At 37.9% G+C, this 17,700-nt stretch overlaps 1 protein-coding gene across 1 annotated transcript in view; it reads right to left on the reverse strand.

Moving 5' to 3' along the window:
* Window positions 1-17,700, reverse strand: part of GUCY2C (guanylate cyclase 2C) — a 97,998-nt gene that overhangs the window by 9,910 nt on the left and 70,388 nt on the right. Inside the window, exons 20-24 of the mRNA XM_007503690.3 lie at window positions 14,936-15,027; window positions 13,451-13,612; window positions 6,654-6,846; window positions 4,432-4,606; window positions 308-406 (exon numbers count right to left, since the gene is read on the reverse strand). Coding sequence (XP_007503752.2) covers window positions 308-406; window positions 4,432-4,606; window positions 6,654-6,846; window positions 13,451-13,612; window positions 14,936-15,027 — 721 coding nt within the window. The remainder of the gene's footprint in view (window positions 1-307; window positions 407-4,431; window positions 4,607-6,653; window positions 6,847-13,450; window positions 13,613-14,935; window positions 15,028-17,700) is intronic.

Below are 17,700 nucleotides of genomic sequence, written 5' to 3' on the forward strand. Positions count from 1 at the left end.
ATTTTTTCATTGGACCTACCCATCATTTTCTTTAAGCTTTTCTCTGATCCTATGAACCAATGTTCAATTTCATGGTTATCTCATTACATAGGATCCAGGATAAAAAACAAGGAATCATGCATTTTGGTCACCATAAACGTGACTGATATCAGAGGGGGAAATTTCTACATATAAAAGGGTTTTCCATCCAAGAAAAGGATATTCATCTCACTGAATCTCATTATCTCGAATATTTTTCAGCTCTTTCTACAATGCTACTCTGTTGATGTACATTCAGGCCACAGTGAAAGCCAGTTTCTATTCTTACGGAGGCCTGTGGATTCCATCCTTGAGGCTGTGTTCACAGTATCTCCAAAGAGACAGTAACGAGGCATTTTGATTCCAACAACTCCAGCTGCACAAGGGCCTGGGAAAGAAAAGAAAGAAGAGAATTTAAAATTGTTAACCCTGTGCAACTTGAGTCTGGTAGAACACACTCCTTCAGAGCTGGATGTTCTGTATCAATGGAAGTGGCAAAGGAAAATGAAGAGCATGAAATGAGGCTTGCATTAAATGGATATCTAGAAAGGGAAAAATCATTAGTATATTAATGTGTTCTGTGTCTGCCAAGATCTTGTCCCAAAAGTTAATTTTTAAGTGAGGGCAGCTATGTTGGATTTGAAATCTGGAAAATGCAAGTTCAAATCCTGCCTCAGACTCTTTCTAGTTGGGTGACCTTGGGCAAGTCTCTTAACCTCTCTCAAACTCAGTCTCCTCATTTGTAAAAGAGGAGTTGGACTTGGTAGCCTCTAAGGTCACTTACATATTATGAATTCTACCCTTGAATAGCCTAACATATAAAAAGCATGTTTAAACTTTAGACATCTTGCATTCTGTATCAGGGGGTAAGGATTTCAAGCATGTTCTCATATGTGCATGACACTAATTAAAGAACAAAACCTCACTTTTAACAATTAGTCTTGGGAATACAAGGTTAAATGGAAGTTTAAATACATGCCTGTCCTAATTGTTTTCTTCTCTTTGTAGAGATGAACCAAATTTTCCATTTTGAGAAACATTTAGCACATTTGCAGCCTTGAAAGTAAGAGCTCATGTTAGAGTTAGAATTCTCAACTGGAGGAACAAAAAAGAAGCATTTACAGGGAAGGATTCCCAATTTTTTTTAAATCCTTACATTTCATCTTAGAAACAATGCTGTAGGCAATAGGGTTAAGTGACTTGCCCAGGGTCACATAGTTAGGAAGTGTCTGAGTTCAGATTTGAACCTAGGACCTCTGGGCATGGCTCTCAATCTACTGAGCCACCTACCTGCCCCCTAGAATTCACAATTGTTATAATTTGGTGGTAAACCCAGGAGGCCAAATGAGGATGGATCCTAGGTCCTTTAACTCTAAATCCAGCACCCTTTCCATTGTACCATACTGAAGCCTACATCCCTCCTACCATTTTTCTTTTCTTTCAATGTGTCACCCTTCACGGCGATGATTTAAGGATGGAGGTCATTCCTGTATTAGAAAAAAAGAGTCCTTCTGTCTGTGGGACTCTGCCCAAGGGCACTAGAACACAAGACCACCTAGGTTGGAATGAGGTATTCCTGAGCTGAGCCACCTGGGGTTGGGGAGCTGCAGCTGTGCCAGTTGCCCTCACTGTTTGCTTCAAAGGCTAAAGGGCTCCATTTCAACTGGAAGGGAAAGGGCAAACTACCAAGGGCAAAAGGATTCAGTGTACAGAACCAGATTGGCCGGGGAAGGGGACAAAAACAGTTACTCAGTCAAATATTTGGTTGGAATGTTTGAGGGCAAGGCATTTTGCAAATTAAACATTAACTTGGCACTAGCAAAATAAGGTGTATATTGAGCAATGACAGTTGAAAAAAGTGAACAGATTCAATTAACTTCGTGTGATTCTCATGTTTCTATTTTGTATTTTCTAGTTGGTTTTCTCAATTGTTTTGGGCTTTAATATCATTTACAGAGTCTCATCCTACATCTTATGTACGTTTAAAAAACAATCACCAGCATCCCCTGCCAAGAAAATAAAAGCCTCCCTCAAACACCAGGCGAATTCTTTCATCTATTGGAAAGGCATTTCTACCTCAAGGACAAAACCAAGTTTGGCATAAGGAAGTTGCTGCTTCTTGAGGAAAGTAATCTTGGGTTTCTTCCCATCTTTGCCTCTTTTTCCAGAAATCCTCCCATTTGCTTCTAGATACATACAAAGGTTAAGTCTCTCCAACTTGGAAAATGGGGCAAACAAACTTGGAGATAGCGGGGTAGTGTGGAAAGTTCCCAGCACAGCCATCTGCAGATTTGGGGACTGGAGCCTTCATCAGGTCAATAACTAGCTATGTGACCTGTATGTCCCAGCATCCTTGGGCATAAAATGGGGATAATAATAACAGCCACATATGCCTCATATGGCCGTTTTGAGGTTCAAAGGAGCTCATATGTATGAACAAGAGTTGAAAAAGAAAAAAATGCTATTCAAATGCAAGTTCATCTATCTTCTTATTCTTATTCCCACTAACAATAACAAGGAGAAAGTAAATAATGCCTACAAGGAGAAGAGTCCTTCTGTACAAATGTGGAAATGAGACATTCTCTCATCAATGGCATTGGACAGATGCACTCACTGGACAGCGAACGAGCCTCAAGGGGTGAACAGTAAAGCTAGCTAGCATTCTTCTAGTGACCTAAAGTTTCCAAAGTGCGATTCATACACCTGGGATACAGGAGGAGGAGCACACCAAGTGTGACTCACAAGACTGAAGCACCTTTCAAGGAAGGGAGCTTTAAAAGCATTCCCTACCAGGGCCACCTCATCACTGAACTCCTAGTCATAGTGAAATAGTCATGGGATACCAGGACCCCTTTGCATCCTAGAAGAGTGCCTGCCGCATAGTCAAGGTGGTGGGGCCACTGCTGGAGCCCCCAATTCCCACTGAGATGCATGGTTTAGAAGCCAAGCGCTCCTGTGGTCCATCATTTATGTGGCTGTGGACTGTGGAATCCTTGAGGGACTGCAGATCTGAGGCATACTCTATTATGCTACACACACACACACACACACACACACACACACACACACACAGGCACATACCATCACCCTTTCTTTTTTTTAAGCAAATAGAATGTGGTTAAAAAAAACACCAAAGGCAGCCCTAATCAAAATAACAGTGAGGGTAAAGGAGGCACACAGCAAATAAAAATGCCGCAATGAAAAGCAGCAATCAAAGCAGGGAAGATGTCAGAGCAGCAATTTTTAGCCTAAATTGGGTATTTGTGGAAGTGGGGAAAGGGAAAGGTATTTTCTCCAGGCAACTAGTCTTGGTCCTCTCTGTGCTGCCTTGATGACAGAAGAAGGAATCTTGATGTTGATTGCCATCTGAGATCCAGTCCATTGTGGTAACTGGAAGTCCCACCTCCTTTTCTGCCTCCTCCATCCCTAAGCTATGTCTCAACAGAGCACTACAGAACTCAAAGTACAGCAGCCAGGCTGATCATTTTGCTGTGTTACACTAGGGATGATTCCAGCTATGTGGGTATGGCGGCTGACCCAGAGATTACAGTGGTTTCTTTAGCCTCTTTTGCTGAACCAAGGTCATAGGTTTGTCACTTCTAGATCAGATTTGAAGTTTGTGAACTTAAAAAAAAAATGTGTTGATCACTATTCTAACATAATTAGTTTCCTTTGTAATCCTGTATGTTTTACTTTATGCATTTAAAAACATCATTCTGAGTAGTTGTTTGCCAAAGGGGTCTAAAATACAAACCAAAAAGGTATCAAACTCTTGTTCTGGGTTGACCTACATTTAAAAAAAACCCTTGTCTTCTGTCTTAGAATCAAAATTAAGTACTGGTTCCAAGGCAGAAGAGTGGTAAAGGCTAGGTAAATGGAATTAAATGACTTGCCCAGGGTCACACAGCTAGGAAGTTTCTGAGGTCAGATATGAACCCAGGAGCTCCCATCTCCAGGCCTGGCTCTCATTCCACTGAGTCACCTAGCTGGCTCTCCCCTACATTTCTGAAAGAAGATTATTGTGTAGAAGAGGAAGAATAAAGAATAATGCTCTTTCATCATGGGAATGTACCCAGATTATCTTGTTTAAGTAATCCAATATTACAAAAAATAATTTGGTGATTGGATGATATGGGAAAGTTTAAAAAAAAAAGCAATGGAATCTCAGATTCCTTAATTAGCTTGAAACATGGAGTGGCTTATCTCAAAAGCTTACACCTGTCACTTGGTGATCAAAAAGAATCAACTGAGGGAAAACCAAATCAATCAGACAGTTCTTGCATATCTAGGTACCCTTGGGACTTAAAGAGAAAAACATAAAAGATGCAGGACAGATTTATATAAAGATCACATTTGGAAATCCTTTCTCTTTAAGGACTTAGCTCCTAGTTGGCATAATTCTTAAGTCCATACCAGAATGTACTCCAATTCGGATCCACACAGGGAGGCCAGGAAGATGCTGGAGTTCAAAGGTTCCCATGAAACTGAGGATGTCCAAAGCCATCTTGGCAATGTCTACTGCATGGCGATTGCCATTCCTCTCTGGCAAACCACTAGCAACCATGTAGGCATCTCCAATGGTCTCCACCTATGGAAATAGTTTTCTACTTAGCTGCCTTATTCTTGGAAAATCACAGAAATTCATTCAACAAGTCATTCTGCATCATCAATAATATGACCTGAGTGCTCACCATGAGCAGATGCTCAACTACTAGTGGGAATTATCTTTGAGAAGATATTATTTGTCTTATTGGGAACCCAAGTAAGAGTATTCCTACAATAACTTCCAATGGTTGTCATCTAATCTAGTTAAATGAATAATAAAACAGCTTCCATGTGCTTTATCTGCACAGTGAACTTATTAACAATATAAATCACCCATATGCTCTGATGATGAGCATTATATAAATACTGAATTGGAGAGAATAATTTTATGTGATTCCAACAATTGGCCTTCTTCCACTTCCCCTCAGGAGAGAAATATTAGGAAATATTTCATAAAAGCCTATATTTCCTCCATTGAAATTTTTCTCATTTTTTTTTTACCTCACCCAACTTGGTAAAAGAATATATTAGAAACATGTCCTCTAGCATTTGTCATTTTCCAAATAGCAGTTCATAGGTAAGAATCATTTCCTTATTGACAGTTCCTTTTTTGACATGATACAATGCTTTTAATGATCTTTGTGGACTTTAAAGGGATATGTAAACATCAGTTATTATCAATATTGTTATTGCAAATACATTAGTCTAGCGATGAGATTCTTAATCTTTTCCTTAAAATGATCTCAAGATTGATGTTGTTACTGAGTGCATGTATCCTTTTAACTTATTTTGATTTCAACCAATTTTGAACTTAGAAGACAAGAAAGATAATGATGTCCCTCATTGCAATAGATAAGATAGGAAAAGGTAGTTTAGGGGGGAAAAGATCATTTTTTGAGGACATGTAGAATTCCCGATGCTTGTAGGACAGCCAGATACAGATTTCTAGCAAAGAGCTGATAATGTGGAACTAGAGCTTGGGAGAGATGAGAACATAAAATATGGAGGCTTTGCAGTCATCTGTATAGAGGTGATAATTAAATTCTTTGTGATTTATGAGATTTCCAAGAGAGATTATGGAGAGAAAGAAGGGGAGAGCACCCAGGCCAGAACTACAGGGTACATCAAAGAATAAGAAAGAAGATTTGGAAAATTTTCTGGAAAAAAAACACTGAAAAGCAATGGTCAGACATGTAGGAAGAGAAGCTGAAGCAGAAACTTTTCAATTACTTCAGCTGTTAAGTTATTTCCTCAAAGTAAATTTTCTTTGCAACTTCCTTAAATCGATTTTTTTTTTGCCAATTTTGCCCATTGTTCTTAGTTCTGCCCCAGGGGTCAAGCAAAAATAGTCTAATCATTCTTCCACAAGACAGCCCTACAGTCTTGTAAACAGCTGTGATCTGCTCCATGTTGTACTCTTATCCAGGCCAAACACTCCCAGGTCCTTCAACTATCTTCATCTCTAACCCCCATATCCTCTTGATTGCCCTTCCCTGGAGATGTGTGAATAATGTCACCTCCCTCATTATGAGCAATATGTCTTCGGTGGGGAAGAAGCTTAGACTTTGCTGTTATCACTATTAGAGATCTTTTTGTATACTGATTCTCTCAGCACATGTTAGCTGACATCCCTTCCAACTTCATGTCATGTGAAACTTTAATAAGCATCCCATCTTTTGTTTTTAACCTAAGTCATGGATAAAAATATCAAACAATGATTGGCTAACCTTTGCACTCCAGGAAAACTTCAAATCACCATCAATCTAGTAATGATACTTTTTGGTTCTGGTCATTTCACCATTGTTAAATCCACCTAACTGTACCATCTTCTAGCTCACATCTCTCCATCTTGTCCATAATGGTATTTCATTTTAAAATTCATTTCTATTCAGGAATGGAAATCACACTCACTCAGTCTATAGACTCTATCCTCCCACTGGTTCCCAGCTCTTTTTTTTTTTAATTGGGAAAATTCCCTCTTCTAAGGAGGAAAATTAATACAAATAAGAAGACAACCCATTTTCATCTTATATACTGATCCTCTTCTATCAACGTATTCAGACTTATTAAAGGTATTTTAAGACTTTTACCTTGTAGACATCATGATGATCCAGAATGTGGTCAAAGCTCTTGTAGATGTCATTGAGCATGTCGACCACCTCCATAGGGGTGCTATACTTGCAGATGGTGGTAAAACCAACGATGTCACTGAAGTAGATTGTGACCTCCTCGTAGAGTTCAGGTTCCACAAAACCTTTCTCCTTCAAAGATTTTACCACTAACCTGAAGAAGGGAAGGAGCACAAAGAGAAGGGCTTCCAGTTAAGGCCATTTGTTCTTTTTTCCCACAAGCCATTGCCACGAAACAGCAACAAATCTGTAACATGTTCCAATAAATTTAGAAGGCTAGACTCCAACTGAACTAGACAACGAGGAATGAAAGAGAAATGACAGACATATATATGTCTATGTACATGTGTGGAATGTGTATCAGGTGTGTATGATCAATGGCTTGATATTTGAATACTATAATTATTACATGCATATTCTCTCAAATCACAGTATTGTCTTATCCACCTTCACATCAAATGATGTCTTATGGAAACTATGGAAATCATGAATGGTCTGCTAAATAATAATAATAGCTACCATTTACATAGAGCATAAAAGTTTGCAAAGTACCTTACATATGTTATCTCATTTGTTCCTTATACCACCCTATGAGATAGATGCAATTATTAACCCCATTTTGTTGTTTGTCCTTCATTTTCGAAGAACAATGGTATCATAGGATGATGATGTCTTTAAAGTGTGGATTTAATTTAATGAATTTGTGGACTGAATTTAAATAAGATGGAGTTGCCCAAAGTTGGCAGCCTGACTCTCTCTTCCAGAGTCATCAAAGTCTAGTGGCAAGACAAAAGTCAGGGTGACTAGTAATTAGCTCCATTCTACAGATGAGGAAACTGAGACTAAGAAAGATTGAATGACTTGTCCAGGGTCACATAACTAATAAATGTCTGAGGCAGGATTCAAAGTCAATTCTTCCTGATGCCAAACTAGCATTTTAGCTATCTTGCCACCAAACTGTTTCATGAACAAAACACTGTCCAAAAGCATATTCACTGACCAAAAATTAGAAAACATTCAAAGTCAGAATGTCCTTTATGAGATTATATGGAAAAATGCTTGTCCTAAATTTGGAAATATAATCTAAACCAAACTAAAGGTTCTGTCTAATTTTATTGGAGTTAAAAACACATTTGATTTTCTAAGCAGTTTCATTCCTGTCACCATTAAGCCATAAATATTAAATTGTTTAAGACAACTGGGAAGACAGTAGGGTTTTTATCTTCTAAATTAGTTGTGAAAATTCGGAATGCTTGAAAATATTTCTGAAGGAAAAAGATGTTTGGTTTATTTAAAAAGTAAATTTAGTCAGTGGGAGATCTCGACTACCATGATAAAACTGAAGAAATATGGGGTCTCTTGAATACCAAGTCAAATTGAATATCCAATATCTGAGCAGGAGAGATGAGAGGGGAAAATAGCCTAATTGTGTAGCAGACTATATTTTTAATACTTAATATGATGAATCAGTCTTCTGGAAATGGGACCAGAATCACCCTACTTAGTTGGTAGAAGAACAAAGTAAAGACTAATCACAGTGTCCTTTATCAGCAGCATTTTAGTAGATTCAGAACATAGGTATGGTTACTCCATTCACTAGTGCAGATAGCAACCCATCCACACACCTTTTAATAAATTAAATAAATATTTATTAACTGCCTAATTTGTACAAAGTATTATGTGATTACTGCCCATGTTTTTACATAAATCTCCCAGAGGAGATTAAGCCATTGTCCTATACCTTTTCTTTTTACTATTTCATGGATATCAGTTTAGCAATTGCACATTCCATCTATAATATTTCACTTTTAGTTACATTGCCAGCTCATCTCCCTTTCTAGTCAAGAACAATATAGCCTATTAACATTAATCTCAGGAAAAGTTATTATAGACCCATCGGGTTCATGTGGTACATCTAGTAATGTTGTTTTCAAGTTTCCATTTAGTGTTCTTCCTATTAATTAGATAGTTATGGTTATTTAGCTTTTGAAAAGGAGTACTTACTAAGGAGGTATGACATGGATGGTCTTTATAGAACATCCCTCCCAAAAGTCTGGAGCATTTCCCCCCACAATTACACATAGGATTCAAGGGGAGAATGGGCACAATCCAGGAGAACTTATATAAACAAATGGTAATTCATAATTCCGGGTAACAAGAAGTCTTTCTTTCCTTTTTTGGAGTCCTTATGAAGTTCTTCTAACTCTGTTCTGGGACTACACTTGTAGAGTCTGAAGCTGATTTTCTTCAATGTATTTAGTTTGTCCCTGGAATGTTGCTCAGCTCTCACTGCAGATACTACCATCAGCCACTGCTGTTTCAAGGATATGGATGCAAAGAACTATAGAAAGTCCAAATCTTACAACATCCATTTATTTATTTATTTGATTATTTGTTTGTTCTTTTATTTGTTTGTTTGTTTGTTTGTTTGTTTATTTATTTGTGTTTAAATCCTTACTTTCCATCTTAGAGTCAACACTGTGTATTGGCTCCAAGGCAGAAGAGTGGTAAGGGCTAGGCAATAGGGGTTAAGTGACTTGTCCAGGGTCACACAGTTGGGAAGTGTCTAAGGTCAGATTTGAATGTAGGACCTCCCATCTCTAGGCCTGGCTCTCAATCCACTGAGCCACCCAGCTGCCCCCCTCACAACCTTTTAAGGAATCTCAATCATACTTCCTTCCTTTGCTGCCCTCTCTATCTCTTCTTTGTTATACATAGAAGAAAAGATGTCATTCCCAAAATATTTCCTGTGTTGTATAAACTGATTTTGCCAATCTGTTGAGGCATTTTTCTCTTCCCCAGATAACTAAGGACGTGTTCATACTTAGTTTATGCCTTTGGTTAATTTCCTAGAATTGTCTAAAACTTGTGCATTCCTAATTTTAAAAATCTATTTTATTTTATTTTTTTAATTAACATTTATTTTCTTTTCCTTCCACCAAAAATATAAAGCATAAACATTAGAGCACATCATGAGATATTGTCTATCTTGAGTTAACACTAACTTAAGTACCCCTATTTAGTAATTCACTAGACTGAAGACAGGATTAACTCTCCTTTGTTTACTTTTAAATTGAATCAACAAAAGATTGAACATCCTACTTAGTATTAGATGAGAAGCTAGCAAGGTACTTAGAAAAATTCACACCCTTAGAAATTCAGTCAGGAAACTGTGAACCTTTTTGATGAGAACTTATCCTTCAGAAGGTAAGAAGTCTATCCCACAGATATTGCCCTCTGAGCAGTGCTAGACAATTTGGAAACTGTGAAGAGGGGAAGGGACAAGAAGTCGTCATAAAAGCAAGCCTGAACTCCTTCAGAGCAAATTGTTCTTTGAGAAAATAGTCTGAAGAGATTGTCTTTTGGCAATAGTCTTCTGGCTGGAGATAGTCTTCAAGGGAGCTTTGCTAGAGACTGCAGCTTGGATTGTGGGCTTGGAGCTCAACTTCAACTTGACCTCTGAATCCAGAACTGCTTTGTTGGGTGAGTGAAAGGCTGACTCCTTTCCTAGTTTCTGAAGAGACTAGCTTCCATCTTGGAGGAGGCCATGTGGTTACTCACTACTAGCCTCCCTGGTTGAGGGCTAATTAATCTCTGCCTGGATTAAGCAGACCCAGAGTAAAACATTTAGTTTGATAGGCTAGATAGCCTCTCTAACCTCTTTACATTTCTCTGCCTTATTGTGAATTAGCCCCAGAAAGACCAAAGATGGAAAAATTACCCCGTTCACATTTTTAGGGGACAGACCTGGTTTTTCCTTCCCTCCAGAAGGACAAGATGTTTGGGGCAGATAACAAAATGCTTTCTGCTTAGTTTGGGTGGCAAGAGACAAAAGAGGAATTTCAGGAACATCAAAGGGTCAGCAAACTAATATTTGACTTAGTACAGATAAACACTCCTTAGATCACAACCCCAGGATGGACTCCTTGCATTAAGGTCTATTTATTGTCAGATAAGAACCTGTATGTGTAACTTGTATCTAGGAAACCTATATAACCTGTTCCCTAATGCCGAACCTGTGCAGTTTTCCACTAGGGAATTCTGTCCCAGCTGGTAGATTCTTTATTTCTCTCTTTTGTTAATAAATTATGGTTCCAATAATCAATATTCTAGGTGTTTGAACTCATTTGTGAAATGTCCCACTTCAATTGTTTCCTCTCCATTTTGTAAATATTTGTAAATAAATCCACACTTGAGATACAATAAATATTGGTGACCAAATAATCTCATATAATTATTATCCAACCATTAATTTTAACTCTTACAATATGCAGTTAATGTTTCATTCTGATAGATCCTGTGGTGGAATTTTCTGCAACCATTCTCATAAAGGTTGGTATTCCCTGAAGTTAATTGTGCATGTTCTCCACAGATGCACCTACATATCCAACCAATGCTGGAAAAATATTCTGTCATTATGCTGAGAGGTCCATTCTGATCCTTCTGGCACTGGAGAGTTACCAAATAAATATTTTTGGATCTACATTTGAGGTATGAATATGAGGGTGGGAGGCAGGGATGGAGGAGGTTTAATGCTTCTTTGTTGCTTTTATCACAAGTAGCCTCTGTTTTAAGCTTCCAAATACAAGGCATTCATTGTCAGAGTATCTAGGTATTGATCACCCACTCATTGCTTGTAATGCTGAGATATTACTTTGAAAAGAGTGCAGGTGGTTTCATTCAGTGCTGACACTCTGCCCAGACAGCAATGGAGCAACTCTATCCATTGGCAATGGAATTCAGAAGTGATTTTGACCTTTTTGTTTCTTTTGAAATTTTAATTTAATTATTTTTTTCTGATACTTATTTCTTCCTTTCTCTTCCCCAACCTCTCAAGATGAACAATAACTTTTAAAAACCCGCAGAACAAACATAGTCAACAAAAACCAATTCCCACTTTGGCTATGTCCAAAATTTTTTTCTTCTCAATCTGCATTTTAAGTCCATCACTTCTCTGGTAGGAAGTGCTTCATCTTTTGAAATCAGGGTTTGTCATTACATTGATCAGAATTCTAAAGTCTTTCAAAGTTGTTTTTCTTTATAATGTAATCATTGTATAGATTATTCTCCTATTTCTAACAACTTCATTCTGTATCAGTTCATAAAGTCTTTCTAGTTTCCTCTGAAATTGTCCATTTTGCAATGTTTATGATATAATCATATTCTATTGTATTCATAAACTATTTTTTTTAATTTTAAGGGTTTTTTCCCTTCAGATTACATGTTCTCTTCCTCTTTCTCACCCTTCTTCAGTCCTTAGAATGGCTTCACCAATTCACACCTCCACCAATAATGCTTTAGGGTTTTCCAAGCAATCCTTCCAACTTTGGTCATCTTTGTCAGCCACAATTGCTTTAATTTGCATGTCTCTAATAGTTACTGCTTTGGAGCATTTTTCATATGGTTGTTGATATTTTGGATTTCTTCCTCTTAAAATTTTTTCATATCCATTGCCCATCTATCCACTGGTAAATGAGTCTTTTTTCCCCCATTTTTTTATTGTCATACAAAGCACACTTTGATATTAGTCATTGTCATAAGAGCACACTCCTACACTACCAAAAACCCCCAATAAAACCATAAATGCACTAATGTGAAATAAGATTCCAACAGTTCTTTTTCTGGACAAATAAATAGTAAGACTAGTATATTTGAACCATTTCCCTATATATCTTGAATATGAATACTTTATTAGAGAAACTTAACTGTAATTATCATGAGTTGAAGCACTCTCTCTTCCAAGAGATCCAGATAGTAGATATTGTATATTTTGTGTGTTTTTGTTTTTTGTTTTTTTTTTAATGGGAAAAATGAATATGTTTTGGGCAAAATATATCCCTTTGTAAAAGCTAGTTGATCCTGGATTATATGATATAGGTTAACAATTAATAATGATTAATATTGGGAGGGAAAACCTCACATCAGAATGGCTCAAGCCAATAGCATAAGAAAAACACTCCTATCCCTTTAGGGTACCTCTAACACCCTAAAATAGTTGGGAAGGTAGCTGTCCAATATCGCTGTCCTCTGGGGACTCAATTTACCAGTGCATGTGGATGTTGGGATAAGGACCTGCAGAGTTTACATGAACTATAAAGGTTAATAAAGAGTATATTCAGCATTAATCGGTTGGCAAATGTCACATTATTAATTCTTTCTCTCCTCTAGGGGTTGCCTCAAGGCTTAGACATAGTTCTTGGCTCTTCTGCCCCTGCCTTTATCCATTAGTGTAAGTATTTTAAATAATTAATTTCCTTTTTTAAATACACATTGGTAGACACTAGCTGTTTCATAATTGTTTGGAGCTGAAAAAGTACGGAGCTCACCCTTGAATCCTGCCTTTTATTGTATGCCTACAAAACTATTTAACAAAACGAAGGGCATCAGCTGGCTGTCTACAATACAGCTTCTAACCTTTATCTTCAGGCATCTCCTCTCTGAGGAGATCTGCATCCGACTTCTTGGTATTTCTTATTTCTCCCATCATCCTGCCTTCTACTGCCCCTAAAGGCTTCCTAACGGTTTAAAACTCTTAACTACTTTAACATTTCAAGGACCTAGAACATGGCTTAAACAGGGTGGGCATTCAAAATGTCTATGGACCTGCCGAGCTGAAGCAGAGCGAGAAGGGACCCGCGTGTGGGACAGGAAGACAGACAGAGACAGAACTTGTAAAGGGCATGCTGAAGCACAGTTTAGCCTATGAAGCACAGCTCTGGAATGCTGGGAAACCACACTAGCAGGAAGCCTAATTTCACCTGGGTAGCAGCATGAAGTTAAGCCTGTCCGCTCTGTCCCGCTCTGCCTTGTAGAGCTTCGTCCTTTCCTCCACCAGGTGTTCGAGGTTCCGGGAGTAGAGTTGGAGGCGCCGGATTAAGGAGTCCATGTAGCTCTCGTTGTTATTTTGACTGTGAAAATGACTGTAGAAAAGACAAAGCCAAGTTATTTTCTCCCAGGTGGGAAAACCTGAGAAAGGGGGAGGAAATTCACCTGCATTCAATAGTACAGACTCACACACAGATCCAGGGTCTTTAAAGGAAGCGGGCTGATGAGGAAGGAAGCATTTTTCAAGTTGATTTGCAAGGAAAGTATGCAGATCTGATCTTCTCTGTATGTTTGCAGGCTGCTAATGCTTACCTGGGGCAGAATATTTATCCTGAAGAGTGGGGGAAGTATGGGTAGGTTTGTTTTCTGTGGTCGTTTTGGGGAGCCAGTCCCGAGGACCTTAAGTCAGCCTGAAAGCATTTATTGAATGGGGGTAAGGGCATTGCCCTGGACTGTGCTGGGGCTTATAAAACTTATACTTAGTCTTTAGTCTGGTGGGTGACACAGGTGTCAGGGAAGGGGCAGGGATGGCCTCTGGTTAACAATCTCAGCTTAAGGAGTTCCTTGAAAAACTCTATGGCTAGGAGACATATTCGCAACCAAACAAGAGTGAGAGGTAATTACAAAATCTAAAATAGATAACTTTAATTATTTAAAACCAAAATGTTTCTCCACAAACACCATCAATGCATCTAAGATATAAAAGGAGAAGTGGTCAAATGGCAAAAAAAAAAACCTGTTATCAAGTTTCTCTGATAAGAGTTTGGTATGCAAGATATGTCAACTACACACACACACACAGAAATATATACAATGACACATTTCCCTCCAATTGAAATCAGATGAGATCTGTTGTTTTGCATAATAACATCCTATTCTTGACCTTGTACCAACTTGCACTGGTCTTAGAGTAGCCAGGGGAGATGATGTAGAACTAATTGAGTGATTGGGACTCACTGAAATGAGCTCTTAATAGACTTTATATAGTTTATATAATGCATTGTGGTCTGTAAAAAAAAAATGATAGGCAGAGAGTTTGTGTTTTTATGTTTTCAGAGTCCAATCCTCTGAAATATATTTATCATTTTTACAAAATAGCTAAAAATTTTTATTCAGTAAAGTAGGGGAAGAGAGGGAGAAAGAAAAAGAGAGAGAGAGAAGAGAAAGAAGGAGAGAGAAGGAAAGAAGATAAAGAAAGAAAATGAAAGAGAAAATGTTAAATATTGTTAAAAATTATTTCATGCAAGCAAGAGTAAGTTTTTAACATTTACCAGCACATCCCTGGTAAAAGCTATATATAGCACTTGCCAGTCTATATATAGCACCCTGCAGAAAGGCAAGGAGAGTATATGTCCCATTCTACAGATGAGGAAAATATCTGAATTTCTTGGTAGGAAAATAAGTAATGCCACCCATACCTAAATAGTTTAGCCAGGGTGCTCTCAATTTTCTTAAAATCTGGTCTCTTCTCTGGGTCTTCTTCCCAGCAGTTTTTAACAAGTAGAAATACCTAGATGCAAGCAGGGGGAAAATTAACTAAGAGATGAGTTGTATCAAGGCAGCAAGATGAATCAAGATGAAATATTGCTTTTCCTTTCCACAGTTGATTGGAAGCAATCCAGCGAGTGTTTTAAGGTAGCTCTACACTTTTAACAAGGATGTGGGGAGCTCCCATCTACTAACTAATCTTTAAATAACTGCCCTCGCCACTGTCAAGGGCTTCACTTTCCTCCAACCACCTTACTACTATTAAGAGGAAGAATGAGGCCTAAAAATCCTCAAAGAAGTTTCAGTCTAGGCTCACTGCCTTATTCTCTGAGGGTAGCTCAAGGATAAAATAGAAAAGGAAAAGGAGTAGGGAGGTTGTGTAATATACAGAAATATTAGCAGGTCATGGGAGGACACAGATTTAGAACTGAGAAGGGGGTTTAGAGAGAATTTAGCCCAGCATGATAATTTTACAGATGAGGAAACTGAGATCCAAAGAGTTGAAATGTTTAAACCCAGAGTTACACAGCTAGTAAGTATGCAAGACAGAATTAAAAACCAGCTCTTTCTAACTCCCACACTTTGTCCATATGTGCCTGTGTGTGAAAGATATTAGGGGTAAAAAGATGAATTAAAAGAGTTCCTGACCTTAAGTAGTTTATAATCTAATAGAGAGGAAGAAGTGTTTACACAAATAACCATGACACAAGGCAGATTGTAGTAAATGAAAGGGAAAGTCCAAGGTAGGACAGAAAAATTGAGAAAAGAAAGAAATTACTCTGGATATGGGTGGGGGTGTAAGGTTTGGGCTGGGGGCAGGATTAAAGAAAGCTTCATAAGGGAGAGAGCAACACTTGAGTTGGACATTGATGTAAGGAAGTGGTTTTAATAGTACCAGATTAGGGTAAAAAAAAAAATCTTCTCTAGGCATGATTGAACAAAGGAGTGGGCAGAATGATAATGATGGGCATAACTAGTTTGTTTAAAACAGTCTATATGAGAGAGAAAGCATCACATAATCAAAAAATGTCAAGAGCCAAAAGAAACATTAGGGACCACCTAGTCCAATCCATATTTGAAAAGAAATTTCCCCATGGGGCAGCTAGGAGGCCTGGGTTCAACTCTGACCCCAGATACGTCCTAGCTGTGTGATCCTGGGCAAGTCACTTAACCCCAGTTGCCTAACCCTTTCTACTTTTCTGTCTTAGAAATGATGTCAATTCTAAAGCAGAAGAGAAGTCTTTATTTGTTTTTTAAGGAATTCCATCTACAAAATATTTGAAAGTAGTCCTCTAGCCTTTGATTGAAAATTTCCTTTGAGAAGAATCCACCAACTCTTGAGGCATCCCATTCCATTTTTGGAAAGTTCATCTTTAAGAAGTCTTTCCTTTTTTCTACCCCAAATTTGCCTCTTAGACACTTTTGACCATTGATTCGAGACATGTCTTGAGGAAAGCGGAACAAAGCTAACCGCTCACATCACAACCCTTTAAATACTTTAATATAGTTGTCATGCCTTCCTCCATTCCTTTACCTTTACCCACACACCCACCATTCCTTGTCTTCTCTAAGCTGAATGATTCAACCTATAAGACATATAAACCAGGCCTTTCACCGTCCCAAAGTATCCTCCTCTGGATCTTATTAGTTTATTAATTTATATTCTTCTTAATATAATAACTAGTTTAATCTTATATTTTATAGCTTATATACAATAAGCTTAATACAAACTTATTAGTTTACATTCTTCTTAAAATGTGGTGTCCACAATTGAACACAATTCTCCAGATGTTGTCTGACCTCTATAAAGTATGGGAGGACCCTCCCCTACTTGTTCCTGGAGGCTCTATATCTATGAATGCTCTCTGTATGGCATGCCATTGATTCTTATCCAGCTGCAGTTTACTAGAGCCTGCAGATCCTTTTTGCACAAACTGCTATCTAATCACATACCTTTCCCATCTTCTACCTGCAATGTCAGTTTTTAAATAGTGTCCTTATTTGAATTTCATCATATTCTGTGCAGCTCAGTGTTCCAACTTGTTAAGATCTTTTAAAATATTGATTCCGTCATCTAATCTGTTAGCTGTCCCTTTAGATTGATTTAATGTCTCCAAATTTGATAAATTTTCTATGTATGCTTTTATCTAAGTCAATGATAAAAAATGTTAAACCACACAAGGCCAAGAATAGAAGCCGCGATACTACACCAGTGACCTCTTTCCATACTATTAATGACTATTCTCTGAGTCCAGACACTCAAATAACTCAGAATCTACCTAGTTGCACTATTATTTATTTAGTCAAATCGATCTTGTCCCCAAGAACAGCATAAGAGTTGTTTGTTTTTTAATCAAATATCCTGATAAAAATCCAAGTAAACTATAGCATCCCTTTAATCTTCTAGTTTACTAACTTCATCAAAATGTCAAGTCAACTAGCATGTGTTGTTGTTGTTCAGTCATTTCAATCATGTCCAATTCCTCATGAACCCATTTGGGATTTTCTCAACAAAGATACTGGAGTGTCTGCCATTTCCTTCTCCAGCTCTCTTGACAGATGAGGAAACTAAGTCAAACAAGGATAAATGACTTGCTTGCCCAGGGTTACCCAAGTAGTAAGTGTCTGAGGCCAGATTTGAACTCAGGTCATCCTGATTCCAAGCCCCAATGCTCTACCCATTGGGCCACCTAGT

This window comes from Monodelphis domestica, chromosome 5, assembly GCF_027887165.1.
Source record: "Monodelphis domestica isolate mMonDom1 chromosome 5, mMonDom1.pri, whole genome shotgun sequence".
NCBI classification, from domain to species: domain Eukaryota; kingdom Metazoa; phylum Chordata; class Mammalia; order Didelphimorphia; family Didelphidae; genus Monodelphis; species Monodelphis domestica.